Source organism: Cygnus olor, chromosome 1, assembly GCF_009769625.2.
Source record: "Cygnus olor isolate bCygOlo1 chromosome 1, bCygOlo1.pri.v2, whole genome shotgun sequence".
Lineage (NCBI taxonomy): Eukaryota > Metazoa > Chordata > Aves > Anseriformes > Anatidae > Cygnus > Cygnus olor.
Window position 1 is genome coordinate 143,087,022 of NC_049169.1, and position 25,143 is coordinate 143,112,164.

Consider the following 25,143-nt stretch of genomic DNA (forward strand, 5'->3'; position numbering starts at 1 on the left):
GTAAGGTGTAATCAATCATTTGAAAAAAATTCTGAGGTTATGTATAAAACATTTTCACAAAAGCCAAGCACAGATTAGACTTAAATATCATAGAATCACAGAATCATCAAGGTTGGAAAAGCCCTCCAGGATCACCTGGTCCAACCATCCCCCCACCACCAATGTCACCCATTAAACCATGTCCCTAAGCACCATGTCCACCCTCTCCTTCAACACCCCCAGGGACGGTGACTCCACCACCTCCCTGGGCAACCCGTCCCAGTGCCTGACTGCATTTTTTGAGAAGAAATGTCTCCTAATTTCCAACCTGAACCTCCCCTGGTGCAACTTGAGGCCATTCCCTCTAGTCCTATCGCTAGCTTTCTGTGAGGCTGACCCCCAGCTCCCCACAAGTTCCAACAATGCCTTCAATGCAACAAGATTAAATCCAATATCTTCAGTTAATTTCTGTTTTTCTCGGCCGCTGTCTTCCTGTCTATTCTCTTCTAGCAAGTTTGACTTGCTTTTGAACAATATGTCTTTCTATTTCTTGTACTTGGTATTCCCCAATTCTATTTCCTGAGACTTTTCTAGCATTAACTGAAGAAAAATTCCTGTCTGAATTTTCAAACGTTCAACAATTCTGACAGCGAGCCATCCTGAAGCACGATGTAAATTTCAGTTTTAAACATGAACAAATACCACCTAAAATCAGTACTTTTTACACTAAAAGATGTGACTATGGAAATTGTTCTACAGCAGGAATGAGCCACTTGACAGCTGGTAGAATGAGCCTGAGCTCTAAAGAACAGAGATTAAAAGATTATGTTATTCAATTTACAAAAGCTCTTCCAAACAGCGGATAATGAGGTAAGGGTAGCTGGGTAGGAGGGTCATATTGAAGGGGAATGAAAAAAAAAAAAAAAGACGACGTGGTTGTAGATGGTTACAACACTCTGGTATAAAATTAAGATTCTGGATCCTTCAGAACAGCTTTGAAATGACCAGACCCTTCCTTTGAGTAGGGGTGCTAGACAAAGACATCATTTCACACCTATTAGCAAATAATGTTATTTACTTTTACACTATAATGATTCAGCTTTTTTATCAGAGCACCTTGCAGGAAATACCATAATATGCAATCCGAATTTACTCTATAGATCTTAACAACCTTGTGGATCAGAAGTGAAATATTACACAAGGCTGACTGTACTACCCATTTTTAATGCCTTCCAGTTACTCCAACTCTCACCTAAGGATAACAATAAACACTACAACTATAAAAAGGCTGTGGTGTCTGGCTAAGTACAGGAATATAATTGATGACAGATGAAGTCACTGATCAATTTCATATTAAAAATGCACATGCCATCCAAAGGTTACAAGAGCTACCCAAAAATGCAACGACACTGTTTTAGCAGTGAGAGATCTAGAAGTTTGTAGAATGACAGAATCGAAGAAAAACTTAAGTTCTTCTGGAGGACATCCAGTCCAACCCTCCAGGCTCAAAGCAGGATCAGGTTACTAAATTAGAGCAGGTTACTCAGGGCTTTGTACGATAGACTCCGTAGGGTTTTTGTTTGTTCGTTTTTCAAACAAAAAAGTTTCTTAGCAAAAACATCTGGAAAAAGTGAAATAAGGAAAGCAGCATTAGCCTTGTTTAAAAAACTAATATGAGAACTTTTGGTTATCAAAGTTGACAGTACGAGGAATACCACAAGTGGTTGCAAACAGAAAGGGGATGTGTTTGTTACCATTGACCACCCTGCTTCATGCGGTATCATCAACTGTGAGAAGACCCCCCCCATAACCTTTTATCAATCGTTCTGCTTAGCACACGTGCCTGCTGTAAGTTACAAGGCTCAGTTGCCCGTTTGTAGGCTACTCAGGCACTACACAACTGCTCAAACCACACACCGCTGAGAAGAGTTTATGCTGGAAAAGCAAAAGGAATAAACTAAAGTTAAGTACTTAAAATTTGTGTTTTGCCTATTAAAGTCATGGAATAGTTGAACTTGGAAGGGGTCTCTGGAGATCGCCCAGTTTAATCTCCCAGCTAAAGCAGGTTCAACTAGGTTGTTCAAGACCTCATCCAGACAGATTTAAGTACCTTTGAGAACAGACTCCACATCCTCTTCTAGTTCCACAGTGTGACCACAATCAAAATGAGGATGATTTTCTTATGTTTCCATGGAATTTCCTGTATTTTAATCTGTACCCGTTATCTCGGGTAACCCGTTAGCACTCCCCTCATGACACTACCACCACCCTTCAAGCACTCATGGGTGCATCCCATCAGGTCCTGTGGATTTGTCTGCCCATTTTCTTTACTGTTCCATAACTTAGTCCTTCTCTACTACGGTCTTCGTTGCTCCAGATTTTCCCACTGGATCCAGGAGCTGAGGATTCCTGAAACACAGTCAGGCTCACGGATCTGCAGGGTCCTGGAAAAAGGATTCACTTTCCTTTTTGTCTTCTCCAATGCTGTGTTGTCTGTGGATCATATCCTACATCTTCTTTACATGGCAATGCAAATTCCCAACCAAGCACGCATCACCTGAATGCAAGGACAGTATTTCCAGCTGCCCCAGTCTCGGCCCTCTGCAGCCTCAGACCTGGGGAGCTGCATCCTCCCCTTGGGAGCTCAGCGCATCAAGACCAGTGATGTTCCACGGGTAGTTGCTCCAGTTAGCGCTAGGAATGCACATCCTGCACCAGTATACAAGAATGGTTTGTTGAAACTTATCAAATAAATGAAGCTACAGGAAATCTGATTAGAGACATTGAACAAAAGCTTCAGGAAACAAAAAACTGAATTTTGGTAAGCATAGTTTCATACCTATCAGAATTCAATCCTGATTCATACCTATGAGAATTCAATTTTGATTCATACATATCAGAATTCAATTCTGATTTTCAAGTCTGAATGAACTAATTACTGGTCTGAATGAAGACACACCAAAAATTAAGTTCCCACTCCCTTTGAAAGAAAGAACTATACGCTAACTGCAAGTAGAATCAAAGTCCTGGATGGCTAAATCTATGGATTAACTATGAACAGCTCTGATTTCTTTACCTTTGTTTCAAAGGAAATATGCTAGATGCCCAAGAAACTCAAAGATGCTTTACTTATGATTACCATTTCAAGCAGTTGCTTGCCACCATTCTTAATTCCTGTCTTTAATCAAAAGGAAATTAATCTAGTAGATACACATCACTTCAAACACTATAAAGCCAAATATATTAACGTAGAATACTTCCACCTCAGTAACAAGAGGTTGAATTTAATCTAGATGCTCTACCAAATGCCAAATGAATGTGTATTAATTGATAAGATGTAGAAAAGAGAACCAAAATTAGAATTTAAGATTTACATCAAGCCTTTTCAAGTCCATTCACTTGACAGAAAGAGCCCGCCACAAATGCCAAGATGCCAATGATGTTTTATAAAGGTGCTCACATACCTTCTCAACTGCAAAGAGACTATTGCTAAAGACACCAAGAATTTTACTGAGGAAAAACAGCAAGGTGGATGATAGTAAACAAATCTATGGTGAGGATGGAATGGAAAACAGATGACTAAAAAAAAATATCACAAACTGAATTTGGCAAGGAAGTGCTATACGATCAATAGCAAGCACTCTTAGGAAGGTGTCTACGACAGCACAAGTTAGGCTTTGCCTGCATTACAGGAAAAGAGAAAGTTTACAGCACGTCTAGAACTACAGAGGTGTAGATTTGTGTAGAAGAAGTGTAGAAGAGTGCTTAAGGTATCATGTACCTAGTATTTTAACCTCAGGACAATCTACTTACACAAACACGTTGGATTTTATAAATAAAGGTCTTTACCGTGTAACTCTCTTCCAGGACAACAGATAAAAACAAAAGTGTAACTAAATATAATTCTGCTTTCTATTTTGTGAGACTGTATCTAACCTTCTAAAAAATGAAAACAAAGCAATTGAACAGAATCTGATTTCATTCCTAAAGAAAATATAGATTAAAGAATCGTGTCTCCCTAGAAATACACCAAAACCTAGACATTCACCAAAAAGGAATACCTTCAGACAATCCATTCATTAATTTTAACTTTCACAGCACTACTAAACTGGTTAACGTCCACAAATTCACATCCACATTCAAAACAACAAACAGTTCTATTATAAAGCATGTAACCAAGATGATTTAAAAGAGTCTTCAGTCTAAAAAAACAAGTTCATCTTGGAACATCTTTAATTTGCATAAGCTGATATTCTAATGCATCCCTACTACTTTCAGGAAAAAACTCTGAGTTGATGTATATCTGGTCACAAGGTGAAAATAATATAAGCACCTGATCACATCCTTGATTTCCTTTAGAATTTATTAAAAAAACCCATGCAGATCCCCGAATTACAGACCTAAGTATTTGAGATCTCTTTGCATCATGTTACTCCTAATGTGTTATGAAAGACAAATAAACTGCACCTCTTAAATGTAGGATCATACAGCAAACAGCATGAAAGCATTCTGCATTTGGTCACATCTGGGATATCGCAGCTTTCCCAAAAAAAGCTCAAGATTACTGAACTTACAGCGTGTTGTTGATTTAGACAGATTGCAGCAGCATTAGTCCTTACAAACATCCATTAGATGAGAGTATTATCTCTCATGATCTAACTTCATTTTTGCAATACTTAATCATTTTCTGTAATGCAGAGCTGAAAAACCACTAAAAAAATAAGCAAATGAGAGTATCAACACTGTCTATGGTCACAAGGTCTACAGTTAAGAGAGAGCTTACTTCTGCAGGAGTTGGGATGCAGCTTAGTTCCGTAACGTTTCTTATTAGTGCTGCATAAAACATACCTATTTGTGAGTCTGCTACAGCCTCTGAAAGGGAGTTTGTACAAACTCTGAGTAACAGCTGAGGAAAAAATAGCTTGCCTACATTAAGTTAAAAAGAAGTCATAGCAACATGGGGCTCTTCAAACTCACTGCAGCTAGTCACTGCAGACAGGCTATCAGCCTTTGAAACTTCACTTGGTACCAACCAAGTTTTATTCACTCTGGCCTGCAGGACACTACTTACCTTGTTATCTGTCTATACAGACATAAAGCTTTCTACAGGCAGGATTAAAATACAAATAACCTGATTTGCATGCATTAAGAAGGCAGGAGAGCAGTAACATTTAGTATTAATAATATATCATCTATCTTTGTATCACAACACTCCAACACAGATCTGTGAAGAAAAATATCGTGATTCTGTAAAATACTAACAGTTACTTAAGTTTTCCTTCTCAAGTCCAAGAAAAGAGAAGAATAACCTTAGTCTCACCTAGCCCTCCAGGACCAGCCAACAGAAACTCTTGCCTGCCAATCCTCTTCACAATCGGCCGTTTCTCATCGCTACTGAAAGGAAACAGATCCTGGGAGACGCCAGTATTATAATTCAAAATGATATACTGTGTAGTAAGTGCAAGACACAAGTAATAGCCATCTACAGCCACGGCACAGGGTTGCTCTGGAGTAAACACTTCCTTCACGATCTGGACTCTGTCTTCAAACACCATGAACATCTGAATGGTCCGTCGCTTGACCGAGATAATGCAGACTTCGACGCAGAAAGGGTCCCCACTCACAGGGTTTTCATTTAACGTGAACGTCACAGCTCCTTTGATTCTAGCACCAGTGGGGACAGGTTCCAAGTTCATCATATTAACTAGTGTTATCGTGTTGTCACAGAGCACAAGAAGCCTGGTGAGTGCAGATGCCGCTTTCAACTCATTCACTGGCTTCTTGAAGCCCAGGTATTTATGCAGTTGCTTGGTGGCAGCAAAAGATATTTTTCCAGCTGTCGATAGCTTTTCATCCAGCAGAAAGTGATAGATAAAGCAGTCGTTGGTTCCAATATAGAGGTTCTTTCCACAACACTCGATGCATTCGATGTTGATGTGATTTTTGTCTCCCATTAACACCTCCCGCTCGACAGCAGAAACGAGCTTGAAAGCTTTAACACTCATTGTGTCTTCCGGGTGATCTGAGTAAAGAAGAAAAAAGTTATCAAATCACCACCATCAAATATTAGAGGTAGCCACTGAACATTAAGCAGTACAAAAACTTCACAGTTGCTTTTTCTTTCAATGGGCTATGTTCTTGTTTCCAACCAGATTACACGAACCAGAATGAGCGCGGTAGGAGCCACAGAACTGACTCAAACGGACTTTTCGCTTCAAGTCTGTTCTGAAGTAGATGCACAGCAGCACCCAGATATTTTGAAAGTAATGCTTCTTCCGCATAGAACAAGCCCATTGCTGGCTCTCTGATACTTCGGCACTGCATGCAGTTCTTCCTAGCAGATTACAAACATCTTCTCTACATGAAAAGATACAGGCTCTCAGACTTCTAGAGTAGCTACAAGGCTTTGAGTGCTACAAGTTGACATCTCATGTTGCTTTACATTCTATTTGACAAAATTTACTCCTATTAGTACCTCTTCTAGTGAAATAGCATAGGCAGATTCCATTTAACACGTTTTCCATTCCTTACTTTCCAACAGCAAGAAGTGAAATTAACTTTCAAGCCACTGGAAAATAATTCATGAAAACCACCGTAAGTGATTTTTTTGGGGTAATATCATCAAGCATCAGTTTTAGAGATGCGTGAGTAGCACTGAATACCAGACCATGTACTGGCAAGTATTAGGCACGGTCAAACAGCTGACTTGGAAGTATGACCCCTACAGCGCTCATTAAGCTCAAGAAACACTGAAATTAGAGGAGTTTCTGTTCACTACTATCACAACCATTCTGAAAAGATTGTTTTTAAGTGCTAAGCAGCACTTATAATATTTACATTCTGCAAACTACACCTTCCCTTTTACAATCAAGCACTGCCAAGGCACGGATCCAATTCACAAAGCGATTATCAGTGTTTAGAAACCGGTCGACGTAATTTTGCTGTACTCCAGACTTGTCTGTTATATGGAACAGGCAGACACCTGTGCTGAGTGCTCTGAAGAATAGACGAAGAGCTGCTGACCTAAATTAGTCACCCTTCACTGTGTCATGACTGCTCCATAACAACCACTTATCCATTCAAGACATTCAGTGTTGGCTTTGAGAAACAACACACGCAATTCTCCTACACTGTGGAGATATAAAACGTCAAACGAGAATTCTGTGGACCAAAATGCTCCTGTAATCACCCTGAAATTAAACACAAATAATAAAAATGAATTCTGTTTCAAACCACTACATCTAAAAGCAAAGTTTTGCTTTTATAAGGTAATATTGAAAACAAAAATTAATAACCAAAGGTAAACTACAATTCAGGAGTTACCAGTAATTGAAATTAGACCAAAGTAAGAATATATCCAGAAATGAATTACATTACAATGTAATGTAATCAACAGCGATCTTTTAAGCCAAGCATTTCCTAGTTTTTCCAGAAGTCAAAAAGGATTTTGGATTTGGATTACCTGACTGTTTCAAACTGCAGCCTCACCTGCGGTTTAAGCTTGTCTTCTGACCTTCAACTAAGAAAACAGGAAAACACCAGAGAAATACCCTAAGGTAAGATGATAACGAAGGTCTCTGAGCAACAGAGCCATGCTGTCCTCCAAAACACAAGACATCAAGCCGAAGAGGGCAGCCCAAAGGTTGTCTACCGAAATAGTTTTTGGTCGTTTGCTTTTCGGAGAGCGTGTGCAGCACGAAGCGCCGGGCTATGTCCTGGAGAGGACGGGCGGCTTTCCTGCCTGGGAGTTTAAGTCTGCGTGGGGCAGGGTAGGCACATCCTCTCCTAACGCCTGCCGTCAGGAGAACCACACAGCCCTGCTCTTGGCCAAGCAGCCTTCAAAAGCTTACGGAATAAGAGTAAATGAAGAAGGTACGGAATCATTTAGTACCTAATTCGATAGTTTTAAGGTAACGAAGGACAAACCCGACTCCCCAGACACGAAGCCCGAACGCACCGGCGGTCTGACGGCCCCACCCAGCCCGGCAGCCAATAAACCAACCCCCCCCAGGTCGCCACACGGCGAGAAAAGCGCTCCCAGGACCCCCGGGCCAGCCGGCCCCGCCGCTGGTGGCGCAGACCCCCGGTCCGCCGGGTGTTACTCCCCCACCCGCAGCCACACCGGGCCCCGGGCGGCTCCCCCCCCCCACCCACCTGCGAGCGCCGGGCGCCGCCGCTCCGGGAACCGCGGCCGGGCCGGGCCGGGCCTCGCTGGGGCTCCGCCGCCGCCGGCCGCGGGGAGGGGAGGGGCGGGCGCGGAGCTTCCGGTACCGCGCCCCGCCCCGCCCGGCCCCGGCGCCTTCCCGTCACGTGGGGCGCGCGGGCGGGCCCCGCCCATCGGGGAGGGGTGCGTCACGTGAGGGGGCGGGGGGGCGGCCGTCGGGCGCTGACGGGGGGGGGGGGGGTGGGTGGGGTTGCTGCCAGGTGCTGTGCTGGCGTACGGGGCTGAGCTGAGTAGAGACGTACCGGCGGTGGGCTGTGGGTGGTTGGGAGGGGGGGAAGGGGAGGACGCGGGGAAATGGGTGGCGTGAGCCAGCACGAAATAGCCGAGGGGGGCGCGGTGTGGGGTGATGGGGGGTGGTGAGGCGCTGGCACAGGCTGCCCAGGGAAGCTGCGGGTGCCCCATCCCTGGAGGTGCCCAAGGCCAGGCTGGATGGGGCTTTGGGCAGCCTGGGCTGGTGGGAGGTGTCCCTGCCCATGGCGGGGGGGGTGGAACTGGGTGGGCTTTAAGGTCCCTTCCAAGCCAAACCTTTCTGTGGCCCTATGAACATAAATAAACATTACACTGCTGGCTTGTACAGTTAAATGATCTTTAATATTCCAAATTTGAATTCATAGTAATAGATCTAACTTAAGAGCTCTACGTATCTATAGTATATATGCGCTAAGTAGTTATATGTATGGCTTGTTCTCCGTGCAGGTGTGTTTGTGTCACATAGCTTGTTGTCTCTTAGTTCTGTAAAACGCATTAAATACTTGAAATCACATTTTACGTCACAAGGGCAACAGGGTTAACTTACATCGTTATTTGCAATTCCCTGTCCTGTTTGTAAATGGACAGGCAGTTTGCTAACTCAAAGCAGCAGGCACTTATTTCACTTTCTCCTTCTGTATACTCAGAAAGTTATAATAAAATGGGTTTCCTCTCCTTACTGACCAGCACCATGATCGCAGTGATCCTTCCCTTCCCTTCCCTTCCCTTCCCTTCCCTTCCCTTCCCTTCCCTTCCCTTCCCTTCCCTTCCCTTCCCTTCCCTTCCCTTCCCTTCCCTTCCCTTCCCTTCCCTTCCCTTCCCTTCCCTTCCCTTCCCTTCCCTTCCCTTCCCTTCCCTTCCCTTCCCTTCCCCGTCCCCCCCCGCCCAGACTCCCCGCTCTGACGTCAGTTCCGCCTCCAGGCCCCGCCCCCTCGCCCGGCGGCCCCTCAGCGGCCGGAAGCGGTGCCGGCGGCACAAGATGGCGGCGCAGCGGCGGGGCCGGGCGGGCGGTGTCGCGGCGGAGCCGCCGCTGGGGCGCTCGGACTCGGAGCTGCTGCTGCACCCGGAGCTGCTCTCGGAGGAGTTCCTGCTGCTCACCCTCGAGCAGGTGCGACCGCGCCTCGCCCGGCACCGGGGCGGCCCCGCAGAGGGGCACGGCCCTGTCCGGGGCCGGGGGGGGAGGTCGGCCGCGGGGCCCCAACGGTCGCCGTGCGGGAGGTTTTCTCCCAGGCTCTCTCTGCTCGCCAGTCTTTGTGCAGCCCTACGCGGGTGCACAAGAAGCACTCAGGGAAGAAATAATTAAGAAATAATAATAAATAAAGGAATGCTATGATTTGGATGCTCATTTAAAAGAGGCATGCAGCCTGAGAGCTGCCCCCCTTGTTTTCGTAGGGGTTGTGTCTGAACCCTGCTGCAGTGGTTGCTAAAGAATAATTTATCCAACTTTGCATGTCCGTGAGGTGGCATTTATATGCAGTGAAGTTACCCGTGGAAAGTCGATCCCTTCTCTGTAAAGGCTGGTGCATGCGTACTCTGAGCTAAAGGCAACACATCCTACACGATCAGCAGAGATAGCGTTTAACTGTGTGTTATTGAAAAATCTGAGTTTGAAAGTGACTTATAGCCGATTTTGAAGTTTCAGTTGATGTGGAGTACTTGCTGCTGCCTGATCTGCAAAATTAGGTGAATGAAACAATCATCTAAGCCTTTTACATGAGCTTGCTCAACTTTTGTGCTCTTGTTCACATAGTTTACGTGCACAACAGTGTACAGGTTTTGAGCCCATATCAGAAGTTATAAAGCATTGTCAAAACCAGTAGCAGCAGAGACTTGACCTGTTTTCAGTGACCTGTGTTTGCATGACATTACCATTTTTTTCTCTTAATAAATTTGATCGAAGGTACCAAAATTTGTTTTCACAACCGTGTGTATGATCTGAAAGAAAACTTGCGTGCTCTTATAACTGACAGTGACAAGAAGTCTCTCTTAGCAGCTTACATGTTGGGAACTGGTGCAGAAGCAGAGCTCCACATCTGGGAGTTTGAACTGCATTATGTTCTAATTGCCTGGTTTTTGGAAGTATGAAAGAGAGCTCTGACTTTGTAGTTGGATTCAAGGAGGAGTGTTTAAGAGTGCGTGAAAACCTCGGCTAACAGCAGTGGTTCTATCATAACTTAATTCTCTTGTGTAACTATTTTTATTGGGAAAAAAATTGCAGGGTTTGCATAGCAGTGGACTGCGGGGGTTATCTGTGTGGGCAAAGGTGAGGGACTGCCCTGTGCTGGTCACAGCAAGGTTCGGCTGTCTGACAGTGATGAAAACAGCCCATCGCACACCAAAACTTCAGCCAATCAGAGGGACGTGGTACTGCTCAAATCTGCTTTACAAAGAGCGGCAGCAGCGAGAGGCAGGAGGCACAGAGAGGCCGTGCAGGAGTGGACAGACGAGCAGATGTGAGGAGAATGGGGAAACAGGACTCATGAAAAATTGATGGTTTTGGGGGCGTGGCTGGTGATGGGCTCCAGCCTGTGGAGGGCACTTGCTGGAGCAGGGAAAGCCTCATGGAGACTGTGGTCCATGGAGAAACCCATGCTGGAGCAGAAGAAAATGAGTAAGAATCAAGGAACAGAGGAAGAAAATGCATAAGAAGTAAGAAATGGCAGAAAGAAACCATTAAACACATAGGGAAGCGCCTCTTCTCATCCCTTCCTGGTCTCAACTGCTCTTGTTTCCAGTGTGGATTACTGTCATTCCCTCTCAGTTCCTTGCACGAGGAAGGAGAGCATTTCTTCACAGAGCTCCTCATGTGCCTTCTCCTCTGCGTCCTTTTGTGTTTCCTGCCCCTAGTGGCTTCTGCCCTTTGTTAAAGGTATTTCAGCAGCGGCGCCATGTCCTCCTCCGCTTGGTTGAAGCTTTGGTGTGCAGTGGGTTGTTTTCAGAGTTATCAGCTGTCACTGGCACAGGACATTTCCTTGCCTCCCACAGGGGTCACCCCTGCAGCCCCCTCACCACTGACACCCTGGCATTTACGCCCAATTCACTACTTCAAAATGGCTTTTGAAAAATGAAATTTTGCCACTGTTTGTGCTCTGAATTTGTCATAATAACAACTTTTTTTTTTTTCTGTCCCCCGCAGAAGAATATCCTAGTCAAAAATGATGTAAAGATGGACAAAGATGGCCTCACTGATCTCTACATTCAACATGCCATTCCTTTGCCTCAGCGTGACTTACCCAAAAGTAGATGGGGGAAAATGATGGAAAAGAAAAGACAGCAAAATGAACTGAAAAGTGAAAATAAAAGGTAATTTCGCTTTCAACGGGATAGATCTGGAGAGCTTAGGAAAATGCAGTTAATTTGGTCTTACCTGTCTGACTACTAAAACTTGTACGAGTTTTGAACGTTGTTACAGTTTACCAAGAACGTTGTCGTCATCTGTGTCATAAGTGTTGGATTCTCCTACTCCAATTATAGGGAAAAAAGTATGATCTTTTTTTGTAATCTGAATGTCATTAGTGGTATCTAGTTTATAGTACTTGTTTTTTTATTGCTGTTTCAAAATAGTGTATCAAGAAAAAAAATTGTTATTAGTTTCACCTAATAATTGTTAAATATTAATAATCATGTTTACAGTGTTTAAGACATACCAGCAGCATGTTGAACTATGCTTGCTCACTGAACAGGGTTGGTCTGCTGAGTCAGGAATGTATGCTGCAGCAGTTTTGTGTGTCCAGTTCAAAACTAATGCCTCCTTTCTGAAAGTGTTCTGCCTTGTGTTCAAAACCTTTATGTTTGGATTTGATCAGAAAGCAAAATCTTCTTCAGAAGTTTCTTTATGTTTTCTTCCTCAAACCTCCTCCCTGCCCAGGACTTTAACTTTGATGTGCATGAGTGGCAAGTCTGATTTAGGCCATCAGTAAACGCTAAAGGAAAGGTAGACAGAAATTCTCATTATGTTTTTTGCACTATTACAGCTTGCTAATTTCATAAGTCTGTTTTAGCCTTACTGAGGTTTCTAGCAAGGAAGAGCTAAACAAATTCTGGCAAGTGATTTTTTTTATTTTTTTAAGCAGCGTCTAGGATACTGACTTGTCTTGTTATGTCTTTTTTTCCCCCCACGTGCTTAAAAGGTCTGTTTGTAGGTAGGTCTGTTTGTGACTTGAAGATAAAAGCACGAGGTTAATGTTCAAGTAATAAGACACTGTTGGTGTGCTGAAATAGGTGCAAAAGAATTTTTTATCAGAGAACTAAAGATAGCGGGGAGGATGTTTTTGAGAGAAGGCAGCTGTGTTAATTTTTAGATGGGAGAATGGCTTCATCCGTACATCATATGTAGAGTAAGTGTAGGAGCTGTTATTTTGGTACACTAAAACTCAGTAAGGGTCAAACCTATTTTATCTAGGGAAATGATCAGTAAAAGTATGTTTAATCTACCAGTCTGCTTTTCTTTAGCAATTGCTCTTAGCTTTTAGCATCTAGCATGCCAGGCTTAGTTTTTGCTCTGGTGTTAGACAGTTTTAAGATTTTCTAGCAGTTACTATTTTTTGCTAGAGTTAGATCTTCATACTTGACAACTATGCTGGCAAAGAGCTATCTAGAATAGTTAATCTTTTCTTGCTAGCACTACTGACCCCAGAGAACTGGGAGCAGGTAATGGAATTTCAGCACATTCAGTAAGTAAAAGTTGCACAGAGAAAACTTCAGTTACAGTATGGTCATGGGAAGAATCGTGGAAGTTTGGTCATCTTTTTGGATGTTAAAACCGTATGTTTTTCCTTGTAGCTGTGTTGTCAGCTTCAGGAGAATTGGTGTCATGCCGTTGTGAAGAGAAGGAAGTAGACCTTGGCGTTCTTGTTTTTAAAAACAAAATCCCTGGCCATTATGAGGCTGTAAGTTATGTGCAAGTCAGAGGTAAACTGAACTAAAAGTAAATTACTTACTCAAAGTCAGATAAGCTGATTCATCGTTTGAATAACAGGAGCTGTCTGCTGCATTCCACTGTGGAAAGGCTTTGCTTTCCAAAGTGTGCTCGCATTACTGTGGGGCTTGGAGACGATCAGCAGAGCTCGGTGTGTAGTTGCATACCTCTAATAGCTGCAGGTAGGAGGTAAAAACACATTAATAACTTCAATTGAAATTTAAAACTCAGTGTTGAGTACTGTGTTTAGTCTTACTGCTGGTGATTGCTGGCATGTCCTAAAAGATTTTGCTGCGTATCAGCTGAGTTGCAGTGTCACGTTATACCTCAATAATACAATGAAATATCTGAGGTCATAGGTGATAGTTGAACATCTTGTTTCTGAATTTTGAGTGTGCAGACAATCATAAGAACAAATGCACTGTATCCAACTTTAAACATTTTAATTAACAGTTATTTTGTAGAAACATCTGTGAGATCATCTTGACTTCTGGAAGGAGGAGGATGGTTTGAATCTCAAAATGTATGTGTGGTTTCTCAAGTGCTATGGAGTCTGAAGAATCTCATCCACAAACTCATTCTCTGGGAGCTCTGTGGATGTGGCCTTGGTAGAGCTGATAATTTTTTCACTTGATAATTTTTAGTCACTTGACCGGCCACTTCAGCATCTTCTGAGAACTGCTAATGCACTGAAAATACTGAGTTCAGCATATAATGTGGCACTCGTGACCAGTTTCTAAAACATTAGCAGAAGAAGTGATCACCTGCCTGTTTTGGTAGCAGGGTAATCAGGAGCCAGGACCTTAAACCTACACTTCTCACTGGTTTTAGGGTGTTACATTAAGTACCAGGCTAGGCTAGACAAGGAACCTTTTTTGTTCAGTTGTCCTTATGGTCGGGACGTGCTCCAGAAGCCATCCTGACTGCATGAGTGAACTGAATAATCATGTGAAAGAGCAGAAACCCTGCTTGCTTGTGTAGAGTTGTTGGTTCCTCTAGCAAACCTTGAGTTCTTCACCATACACTACATAGTAAACATCAGGATTAGAGCATGCCCACCATTCAGCCCGGCTTATAGTGTGGTTTGAGCACTTCCCTGGAATTTAGGAGATGTGCATTAAAATCTAGGTTTCACAGAGTGTCTTGTGGAGAGGAACACGATCTCAAAACGTCTCTTTTCAGCTGTTAGCTAGCTTCAATATCCTCCCTCAGAAGAATGCTGGCTAATGTGAGTCCTGCTCTGAGGCTTTTAAGCTTTCTCTACTTTGTGTAAAGAAAATGAATGTGTCCAGTTTTATTTTGGAACTTCTCCAAATGTTTCTCTGGGAGTGTTATCTGTATTGTAGCATGTGGACACCTGTACAAGTGCTACAACTCTAAAATTCAGTTTAGCATAGATAAGAATCCAGGTAGAATCGTAGTTAGTTCTTGAATTACTAGTCTTAAAGCTTAAATTAAAAAAAAAAAAATTAGAAAAAACACTTTAAATTAAGGAAAGTGACTGAAAAAGGTTTAAAATCCCTTCTTTCACAAAATTTGTAAACTAGCTTTCCAGAAAGGTTGCTGGGGAATATTTTTTTTGTTGTTGTTGTTTTTTTCCAGAGTGTTAAATAATTATTAGACAAAGCCAAAGTGAGCAAAGAGTATCATGCTTTATTTTTGAGGCATGTATCAGCTTTTTAGGCTTTTCAAGTGAAATTGTACTCCTTAATGTAATGGATGTGTTAAATACTGCTGTTGTTTCAGTGAAACCCTATCTACTGTCTGGTTGAACACTCCTTGGAAGCGAGTCATGTTTTGTAGAAGCTCTTCTAGAAACCACAGTTACTACACATATAATCCAAAGAGCTGTCTGATCTCTTGACAAATGTACCAAATGAAAATAAGGTCTCTGTGTCTATCAGTTCTGGGAACCTGATGAATAGAAAAAGAGGAGGCTTGTGTTACGTGTATTGTTGTGAACAGATAGTGTAGAAGCAAATCTGAAGAAGAGCTGAACTTTCTCTTGCTCTGTGAGCCCCTAAACTGTTACTCCTTTCATTCCAGAAATGACAGGTCTTGACAGAAATTGTACACGAGATGTATCAGTTCTTATTTTAATGTGTGAAGTTTTCAGCAGCTACTAATCTAATGTTTCAAATCAAACAACTGAACTCTCTATTTGTGGCTTCTTTTAAAGTCTGTAGATATATCTAACATCAGTATTGTCAAATTAATGAATGTATTTCTTTGTTGAAAATGCTATAGTTCAACTTCTATTCCCGTTTTATGCAAGATGGCTAAACAGTAAGTGCGTACTGAAAAATGTAATTTCTAAACAGGAATATCATGACTTAATGGTGGTTTGATTTTTTATTTGTTAAATCTGCACAGTTTATCTTTGCTGTTCTTAAGCAACACATTTTTAAAACTTAATTTATTTAGAGTAAGCTATGATAACTGTGTTCTATTTTTTTTTTGCCAGTCAGGATGTTTTCTGATACTGGTCTTTTAATACTAGCTTGATAGTATTCTTTTTTTCATAAATCAGTTGTTACGAAATTGGCCAGCTCTGACTAGACACAAAGGCACAAACTATTCAAAAGGCATTAAATCTGCTTAGGGTTCCTGCTCAACAGCTTATTTCAAAAACAAGTATGCATTCTTTTTTGCTTAACGTTTTCATTATGAAAAATGTTATCTCACAGTTTCTCTAGGCTATCTTAACACTACAGTTTTGAATAAGTACGGAATTGAGGAGATTTGGAAGCATCGGAATATTAGATCCTGTTCTTGTAAGGTGGCTCATGCTTTCTCAAATACTTTTGAAATACTTAACAACTATTATGTCATTTGCTATTCAGGAAGAACTACAGTGGTATAAGTGTACAATCTTAGAATGTTCCTCATAACCCTCCGTGTTGACCTCCTACGTGCCCCATACTTCCCTCTCTCCCCCCTTCATATTTTGGAAGCAATTCCTGTTGCTTAAATTTAGAACAGCTAAGAGTTTAAGGTCAGTATTTTGGGATGTATTTTTACTTTAGGCAAGATTAAATTCATTTTTGCTGCTCATGTCTCGGATATGCTATTTTTGTGTCATCTGGCTTGTGTTTCTGATCGTTTTACAATTTGTATTTTCAGTGTTACAGCGGTGGAAGGATTGAGGAAACGGCCTTTAATTGTATTTGATGGCAGTTCAACAAGCACAAGCATAAAAGTGAAGAAGACAGAGAATGGAGCTACTGATCGCCTAAAACCTCCCCCAGCTGGAAGCACCACCAATACCGTTAGGAGATTATCAGCTTCTTCAAATGCCTCATCATACATTTCAGCCTCCAGTTTATCAGAGGACGCTAAGCTGGAAGAGAGGAATAGTGAGACTAAGCAGAACAATATTTCAAAGACTAATAGCAGCGTATTGGCTAGTCTGAAGGCGTACCCTTTGACTCCAGTAGCAGGAACTACTGTTGTGAAGTTAAAGAGATCTGTTCCAAAAGAAGACTCTGATTTGCCGGTATGTATGTTCGCTGTCTTGTTTCACAGTTTATTTTTATTGAAACTTGAAAGAGCCAAAGGTAGACCCTGGTAAGAATCTCCAGGATTATTTTACGTTGGAGTAATAGTACAGCATTTAGAAACAGGGAAAGGAGTAGCTGGTTTGGGAAAGTCTAGGAGGAAAGAAAAAAAAGCAGTATTTTATATTTGTTTGTGGGAAGTTTCCGTGTTAGAGGCAGCTCTGTAGAAAACAAGCATGTAATTGTAAAATGAGTAAGTAGGTAATATGTAAGGTGGTGCTGGTAGCAGAATGAACCAAAGCAAACAAAAATAACCCTACTTGTAGGTCTGAGAGAGAGGACAGGTATTATAGAACAAGAGCAGCCTGGTCTGTTTTGTAGTAGGGAAGAAAAAAGCGGAATGATAACATTTGTAACAATCACACTTGAATGATTAAGACAAGCTTTCATTTGTCAAAGTGAAGGAGGAGATGTTGAAGGAACTGAAGTGAGATGCTGCAAGCTGTAGCATGTGTCCTTAAAGGAAGAAGGCCATCTGTTTTAAATCTCACATAGGAATTGGCAAGCTAGAGGTAGGAATTGGATGAGAAAATCTGGAGAGCTGCCTAAATTGTGCGTCTGAATGAGAACAACAACAAACCATGCTAGCTGGAGTGAGAGGACGAAGGCCGAGTGCTCATTTTGAGCCATGCTGATCTTGCTCAGGTACTTGGGTTTCTATAAGATGATGAGAAGGTTGTGCTGAGATCTTGAACAGAAGGGTGCTGTTCTCAAGTAGAAAACTGATCACTGAGTTGTTAATCATAACACTAAATAGTGACCTCTTGTCTGTACGTTAGATTCAGCTGCAAACGAATTCTAGGTAGAGAAGAGATCTATGTTATGGATAAGGCAGAAGGAGACTGATAAGCTGAAGAGATGAAAGAAGAACTAAGGATATGTGACTTCAGAAGGGTGGACCTTTGAAAGTGGAAGTAATGGTGCTGAACACAGCTGCAAGTTGAGGAGAAAGAGGCAATAGTAGTTCTGAATTTTGGTGAAGGTGTGACTATTAAGTGCTTGCCATTGAGCAAGGAGCAGAGCCCAGTAATGGGCCAGCTGCAAGGTAGGGATAAGTCTTACATTAGTGTTGAATTCCTTCATAATACAAATGTATTAAATAAATGCAAGGGCTCTTTTACGTTTCCACTGAAAGACAGGAATACTTGGAACAAGTCCAGGCTTCGAAGGAGGAATAGAGGCATATGATCTTGAATGAACTGCAGAGGGAGCTTTAGAAATGCAGCATGCAGTTACATTGACTGAAGTTTTCTCAGGACTCCACACCTTATTTCTGTTTCCTCAGTATTGCCTCATGTAATTTTTTTATTCATCCTTTTTTCTTCCTTTCATTTTTTTTCCTCCCTTTGCTGTTTTTCTTTCTTTGCTTTTCCCTTCTCTTTTTTTTTTTCTTTGTAATTCTTACATGAAGGATTGCAGGTAATATCCTTACTGCATAGTTTGGTAGGTTCCATATATGTTCTGTTAAACACAAGCGTCTAAACGTATCACTGGTCTGAAAGACAGCTTTAACAACTTTTACAAGCAATATAGCTGTGGCACTGAATCAATTTTATGCTGGAGAGGTGTTTCCTACTACCAATATCACTAACTTATTTTATAATTTAGAACTTCTCTGTCGGTCAGATCTGAACCCACAGAGCTTTTGAAACTTGCTTGGTATACACCTCACATCTTTTTTCTGTTTTACTTGAATGTTTCATAGACATAATGATGAACACTTAAGTGACGCTATATTACTGACACTTGGAAGCCACGGCTTCTGATACTTGACTTTCTATCTTAGCCACAGTTCGTTGTCCAGTTTAGTACAGGTAGGTTCAGTCATATGCCTTGGTTAATGTGGGCCAGAAAAGTTTGAAGTTAGGCAAGTATGGCCTAATGGCTTTTGCTGTACTGTCTGAAATTACAGAACGTGGTATTGAATAGTAATACAGACAGGAGGAAGCAGTACACTTGGTTGATGGTTGAATCATAGAGTCATAGAATCATTAAGGTTGGAAAAGACTTCCAAGATCATCTGGTCCAACCATCCCCCTACCACCAATGTCACCCACTGAACCATGTCCCTAAGCACCAGGCCCAACCTTTCCTCGAACGCCCCCAGGGACGGTGACTCCACCACCTCCCTGGGCAACCCTTTACAATGCCTGTAGCCTATGAAGCCTGGTGTATTTATAGTATAGTGATAGTAATGACGGTTGCCTGTTCAAGAAAGTGGTTGGGTTTTGATTTCCAAGAAAAACTGAAATTCTCGTGCAGAATAGCACAGATTTATCCTTCTGATTAATTTGCTACAACCTCTCAGTGGTTGAGACCCACAGGATTGCTGTAAGCTAACTCTTCAGCTCTGAAGGAGAAGAGAGATCTCCAGATCATGCCAAAACTAGCGTGTTCAAAATGTTCTGGAAGAGTCACGTACCTATATTTACTCTGTTTGTGTGAACTATTAAAGCCCTAATTTCTCAGATTTTTTCCTTATTTTAGATGAAGAAACATATTTATTTTACCACTTCAATCTCCCATTGCTTTTCTTTAGGCTTGCTTAATGTTTTCTGGCTTCTTAGAGGGGAGGAGCAGGGGTTGAAAAATGAGTTTATCTGAGGCTTCAGCAGTTATTTTACATTTTTATATAGGTCATTACAAGGAAGACCTACTTTTCCTTTTTTTACTGACATTTTCTGTTTGACAACAGTGAATTGATTTTCTGGTTCTGTTGACTGTTTTCTTTACACAATCCTATTGTAGAAAGTATTTTAAGAAGACAATTTGAAATAACTTTAAAAGTGTGTTTTGAAGCTTTAATGTGTAGCGTGTTATGTGTAATGTGTTATACTTTTGTCTAACTCATTTAAGGATTAAGGAAAAGCAAAAGATGCGTGTGATTTGCATGTAGTTAAATTCATTGGCTTTATTTCCTTCTTCTCTGTCTCGGTGATATTCAACTTTCTCCACAAGATGGCAATAGAAAGCTGCATAGTAGCTGAGTACAGCAATAGTTAGCACTAGGTTTGAACATTTCAAGTTAATTGCTAATATCAGCTTGGTGCAATATATCTAAAAATACTTGTATATTTTCTTCTGTTGCAGAATGACCTAAAGCCTACGGAAGCAAAAAAGAAAATCCAGCATGTTACATGGCCATGAAGTAGCTAGCGGTGCTCAAAACATAAATGTTACTTCCATGTTTTCAAGCAGATAAGTCATATTTGAACAGTTTAGGTACTCTTCTTTTTAAACCTTACAGGGATTCAGATTGCTGTGAAGTTTTAACAAGTTTAAAGGTTCCCTGTTGTAAATCTGGAGTCATTATCACCAGTCACCTTAAGAGTGTCTACTATTGTACACCGAGCAGTTTATTCCCTCTTTAAAAGGTGGTAATATTATGTTATACTAAACCCTCCACTTTTAGTTTACAAGACTATTATAGTTCATCTCCTGTGTGTCCTTAAAAATCACATGCATAAGTATTCTTGATTTGTTTTCAGTAACATTCAGTTCTGTTCCACTTCTGGTTAAATAGCTAAAATAGTTATTGATATTCAGAGTGATCCCAGGAGCCTACTTGGCTTAAAAAAGGTTACTAATTTAGATGAGAAAACTGACCTTTCTGCTGATAAGTTATTCTGAGGCACTTTTTTTTTTTTTCCTTTTTGTTGCACGGAACACGAGTGTAGAATTTACGGGGCAGGTTAAGTTGGTAATAAGAGATGAACTATTTAACAGCATTACTTCAAATTGAAGTTTCTCTTATTGACTTATGAAATAAGAAATGCACAGACGGAAGTACGTTATTAGGCTGTCTGATACGAATCTTTGAGAGGAAGTAGTGAATGGATTAGTGCCATGTTCTCTAGTACGCACAGGCATATTTTATACACATGTAAGTGTAAAAATGTGCCGATATAGCAAATTTGCTTGTTTTCCTGGTTATAATCATGCTCATAAAATATGGGGAAAACCTGTGGAATGCAGGCCAGTGCTTTCTCAACTTACAAACAGTTGGAGAGGGAAAGGGTCAGGAAGACAAAGTACCACCTTGAGAGCATTAGTGTATGTAGTTGCACTCTTAAAAAATGCATATTTTATTCTCTTCCCTTATGATCATTTAAGGTGGATGTTGGTTTTCTGTGAAACTTGAGGTTTCATCTGGATTATTGGTAGTGCCTTATAAGGCAGGCATCCAGTTAAGTTGATGGCAACTTTTTTATTAAATCTCAGTGGCTCAGGATGAAGCCTGATCCATTTTAGATATGAATGGTAAAAAACAATAATACTTCCAGACTTAGTAAAACAAAAACAAAAAATCTACTTCTGAATCCACTTAGTTAACTGACTAAAAGAAGCTGTCAGTAGTGGTCTGAAGGCTTGTTTACATTTTTTAATTGGTTAGTATTGAAACCAAAAATTGTAGCTTAATTCATTACTGACAGTTGTCCATTCACTGTTGTGACATAAAAGGCACTTCTTGAATGCTGTAAAATGGTAAGAATGTGTGTTTTGAAATATGGTGTGCTGTTTCCCTTTTACTAAACACTTGTGCAGTTTTTGTACTTGAGTACAGCAAACTTTAACGTAATGTACATTTTGTATGTAAAGAGTTGTCTTTTAAGTAGCCTTATCCTATTTAAATAAATTCAGTTAAAAGCAAACCAAGTAGTTCCGACTTGTTTTTATGATGTAATTAGACCAGTCCATTTTATGCAGTTATATTTCAGTGGAATTCAAGTGACTAGAACTTAAGAAATACTTACAGGGTAGAAGGCTCCGTGGCTACTTTGGAGTTTTAGCAGCAGTTGGTACCATGTGAAGTGCTGCTCCTTGCAGTAACCAGTAGGAGTTCTGTTTTGTGGGTGGCTTCTTGGCAGTGGTTTAGAGCCGAGGTTTTATTTTGTTGTAGTTCCAGTTGCTGGAAGAGTGTGTGTGTGTTGGTATTGTTAAGGAGTGCTTTGCAGAGGTGTACTGGAATGACAGCCTGATGCTGCCGTTGCATGGTAAGAGTCTTGTTTTAAGGCCGATACGCTTTCCAGCTTTGCCATATTTCACCTACCTTTCCCCAAAGCTGGGACCATTCTACTTTCTGCTGTAACCTTTTTGTAGGGTGCAAGCCATGCTCTTCTTACTACCCTATGCTGCTCCTTTAGATAGCAGCAGTATTTCTCTCAGCAAAGTACACAAGCAGAGCTGCAGTGTGCTGGAAGACTGGCAGAACCCCAGAGGAGGCTAAATGAGGTGGGCGCTCTCCGGCTTTGGGAGGTGTGGATGTCGGGAGATTTTTATGGATGTTCTTGACTGCAGCCTTCATCACAGAATGAAGTCACTACAGGATAGATTTTAATTATCTAGTGGGATCAGATTAGCAGGGTGTGCACTTCAGAAATATCAGACAGCCAAGTTCTTCCAACTGTACAGTAAAACAAGTGTGGTCCAATGCAACTGTGTAGTTTGTTGAAGTAATGAGAGAGGAATGACCTGTGACTACTGTACCCTTGGTACTAAAAAAGGACGAATTTGAGAATGGTGGCATGAACTAGGAGCAAAGTTACCTTCCCCAGTTACACACAGAGCAAGTACACTCCTAATTCTGCATTTCACATTTGAAGATGACTGAATCACAGAATGGTTTGTGTTGGAAGGGACCTTGCAGACCATCCAGTTCCAGCCCCCTGCCATGGGCAGGGACACCTCCCACCAGACCAGGTTGCCCAAAGCCCCATCCAGCCTGGCCTTGAACACCTCCAGGGATGGGGCGTCCACAGCTTCTCTGGGCAGCCTGTGCCAGGGCCTCACCACCCTCACAGTAAAGAAAGATTCCCATTGGAAAAGGGATGTTACTTTCCTCCTCTTCCATGATACAAGCAAATTCCATGGGGAAGGTTTACTGGGTTTGTGCATTGCATAACATGGCCACATTGTGTTTTGGGAAGATGGTTGTCTTCCCGTGGATTGTGTCATCTTAGTTTTATTGTCTTTGTAGCAAACATGTAGCAGAAATGATGCTAGAGAAAAGGGTATTACAAATTGCAATACGTAATAAAATTAAAGCATGCCCCAGTCAGAAGATAAACTTCTGACTTTTTGCAAAGATAAATGTTTGAATTTTTTTAAGCGTGGTTGCTGGAAAGAATACTTTGGTTTTGAGTTCAGAGCCTATGAACACACTTATCAGCTGCAATCAAATCGGTATTTTCGCATAGTTTGGTTTTGCTGATAACTTTCCCCGTGACTGCAGTTAGTAGAAGACTGCTGTATCAGCAGGGCTTGTACATGGATTGTTTAAACTCCGCGATTTCATAGTGACTTGGGCATGCAAAAAGGATTGTGTCTGTGTGGCTCTTCCATTCTGTTTCTTAAGACTGTGAAAGCATTTTATTTGTAAATATCTGGTGTGTAAATGCAGTTAAACCATGATAACAATTTTGTTTTAAATGACTTTATTTTGAAAAATACAATGTGCAGTGTAATGTCGACTAAATGTAATACTGACACTGTCAATCAGAGCTTGTACTTCACACGATGATCAGCTAGTCATGCAATAAAATATGTATGTTATGAAGCACTCCCACTTCAACTGTTTTATCGTTATCTCTTTATGACATTGCACAAATCCTTGTACATTAACACACCCTCTACGCCTGTAGTCTTCCTACATACTTGACAGCACACACTAGTCACATAGCTCAAGAACACTGAGGTGAGACCACAGCCTTATTGAAATTGAGTGGTGTTTGCCATTAATTTCAGCAGGCTGGGGGCTTCACCCTGAATACCCATCTATGAATTTATTGCATGTGGCCATTGTAATCACTGAACTGTATCACTTGCTCGTAACTTAACTCAGATGCTTAAACTGGAATATTTAATGGGAAAAAAAAAGTGTATTATGTCAGTAACACCCAAATGGTTTTATATCTCAGGTTTTGCATTAGTTTTAGTTAGCTACAGAAATCTTAAACACCATCACTGCTACTAGAGATTCTGAAATTGTTTTCCCTCTGTACTTGGAGAGTTTGAATAGGAAGGTTAAGTGATGTTAATAGTATAGCGCAACACGGAAGGGCAAAGCTATTTCCAAATATCTGTGTGTTTCAGGCTATAAATTGCAAGCGCGGCTTTCTGCCTCTCTTCCCTGCCTCTTATTTTGAGCTTTAAATATCCTTTCCACATTCAGGGCAAAGGATGTCATCCCTTTCTGTTAGGAAGCCGCGGCCCACTAACGAGAGAGAACACTTCTTACAGTTAAAGCAATCATTATGCCACTGCCGCTCTTCAAACGAGATGTACTTGGTTCCTCCGAGACCTGTTTGGAAACCAAAAGCATTCTGTTACAGGGGAAGAATAGCGCATTAGCCATTAAGTGATGCTATTTCAGACTCCACTTCTGGGTAGCTGTGGACATCTGACATATAGGAGTGAAAAATGCCATTATGCTGAACCTATTTCTGTTTGTTGCTGTGCTAATTTTGTTACCCTTGCTCTGGAACAAGTAGGATTTTCATCCTTAAGCAGTTCTGTTGCTTTCAGCTGAGTTAGTGAGCTAGACTCTTGGTGTGGTTATGGATGGTGGCAGAAATGAACTTTCAAGGGATAGCTCAGCCCTTAGCTGACAGCAGGATGGCACTACAATGCACGGCAGAAGAAAAGCAACTGCATCTGAACTACAGAAATCTGGCGGTTATTTACACAACATTTGTGATGTCTGGGTAAGTTAATCTTGTTTTGTGAAAATGCATTAAGTTCTTTAGAAAATAAGTCTTGATAGGCTACGTAATGAGTTGATTCACAGATTTCAGGGAGGGTGCCTCAAGAAAAGAAGGTTAGCAAATGACAAAAAACATTCAAAAGTGTGAGGCTGCGGAGGTTGTCATAGGGAGTATAGAAGTTGTACAGAAAAAAAAGATAAAATGGGCCAATGTCTCTTGTAGTAGTAACTATTGCTTAACCTTAAAAATGATAAGCAATTTGAATACGATGCAGAGGAACTGACTAGCAGAAAGTCAATGAAAGGACTTACTTGGGCATATCTCTTACTCGAGAGGGTTTTTTTTTTTTTTTTGGCTTTGCTTTTAGTAATAACATTGGGAAAAAATGGCATGAAAGAAAGGACTGCGATATTCAGAACAGAAATGCCTCTGAAGTGAACTGGTAGCAATAAGCAAGGTGTGATGCACTGACTTTTCTAGGAGATATGCAAACCAGCATCTATGAGTGAGGGG

General features: G+C 41.3%; 3 protein-coding genes across 7 annotated transcripts in view; 1 reads left to right on the forward strand and 2 right to left on the reverse strand.

The window, feature by feature from the left end:
- Window positions 1-8,257, reverse strand: part of TGFBRAP1 (transforming growth factor beta receptor associated protein 1) — a 34,395-nt gene extending 26,138 nt beyond the window's left edge. Inside the window, exons 1-2 of one of the 2 annotated variants that reach the window (XM_040536592.1) lie at window positions 8,134-8,257; window positions 5,300-6,001 (exon numbers count right to left, since the gene is read on the reverse strand). In XM_040536592.1, coding sequence (XP_040392526.1) covers window positions 5,300-5,984 — 685 coding nt within the window. In that variant the 5' untranslated portion in view covers window positions 5,985-6,001; window positions 8,134-8,257. Of the gene's footprint in view, window positions 1-5,299; window positions 6,002-7,870; window positions 7,971-8,133 lie in introns of those variants that run through there. The other variant, XM_040536582.1, reaches the window with a different exon arrangement.
- Window positions 8,258-9,396: 1,139 nt separating this feature from the next.
- Window positions 9,397-21,574, forward strand: C1H2orf49 (chromosome 1 C2orf49 homolog). 2 transcript variants are annotated; one of them, XM_040536642.1, is made up of 4 exons: window positions 9,397-9,560; window positions 11,589-11,755; window positions 16,494-16,866; window positions 20,018-21,574. In XM_040536642.1, exons 1-4 carry the CDS (start codon window positions 9,432-9,434, stop codon window positions 20,072-20,074), a joined length of 726 nt encoding a protein of 241 aa, XP_040392576.1. In that variant the 5' UTR covers window positions 9,397-9,431; the 3' UTR covers window positions 20,075-21,574. The 2 variants fall into 2 exon arrangements, with proteins under 2 accessions (XP_040392576.1, XP_040392587.1); XM_040536653.1 differs by having other exon boundaries at window positions 17,707-20,038.
- FHL2 (four and a half LIM domains 2) overlaps window positions 20,578-25,143 on the reverse strand; it is a 33,596-nt gene continuing 29,030 nt past the window's right edge. For all 3 annotated transcript variants that reach the window (XM_040536628.1, XM_040536618.1, XM_040536607.1), the window contains exon 6: window positions 20,578-24,227. In XM_040536628.1, coding sequence (XP_040392562.1) covers window positions 24,076-24,227 — 152 coding nt within the window. In that variant the 3' untranslated portion in view covers window positions 20,578-24,075. The remainder of the gene's footprint in view (window positions 24,228-25,143) is intronic.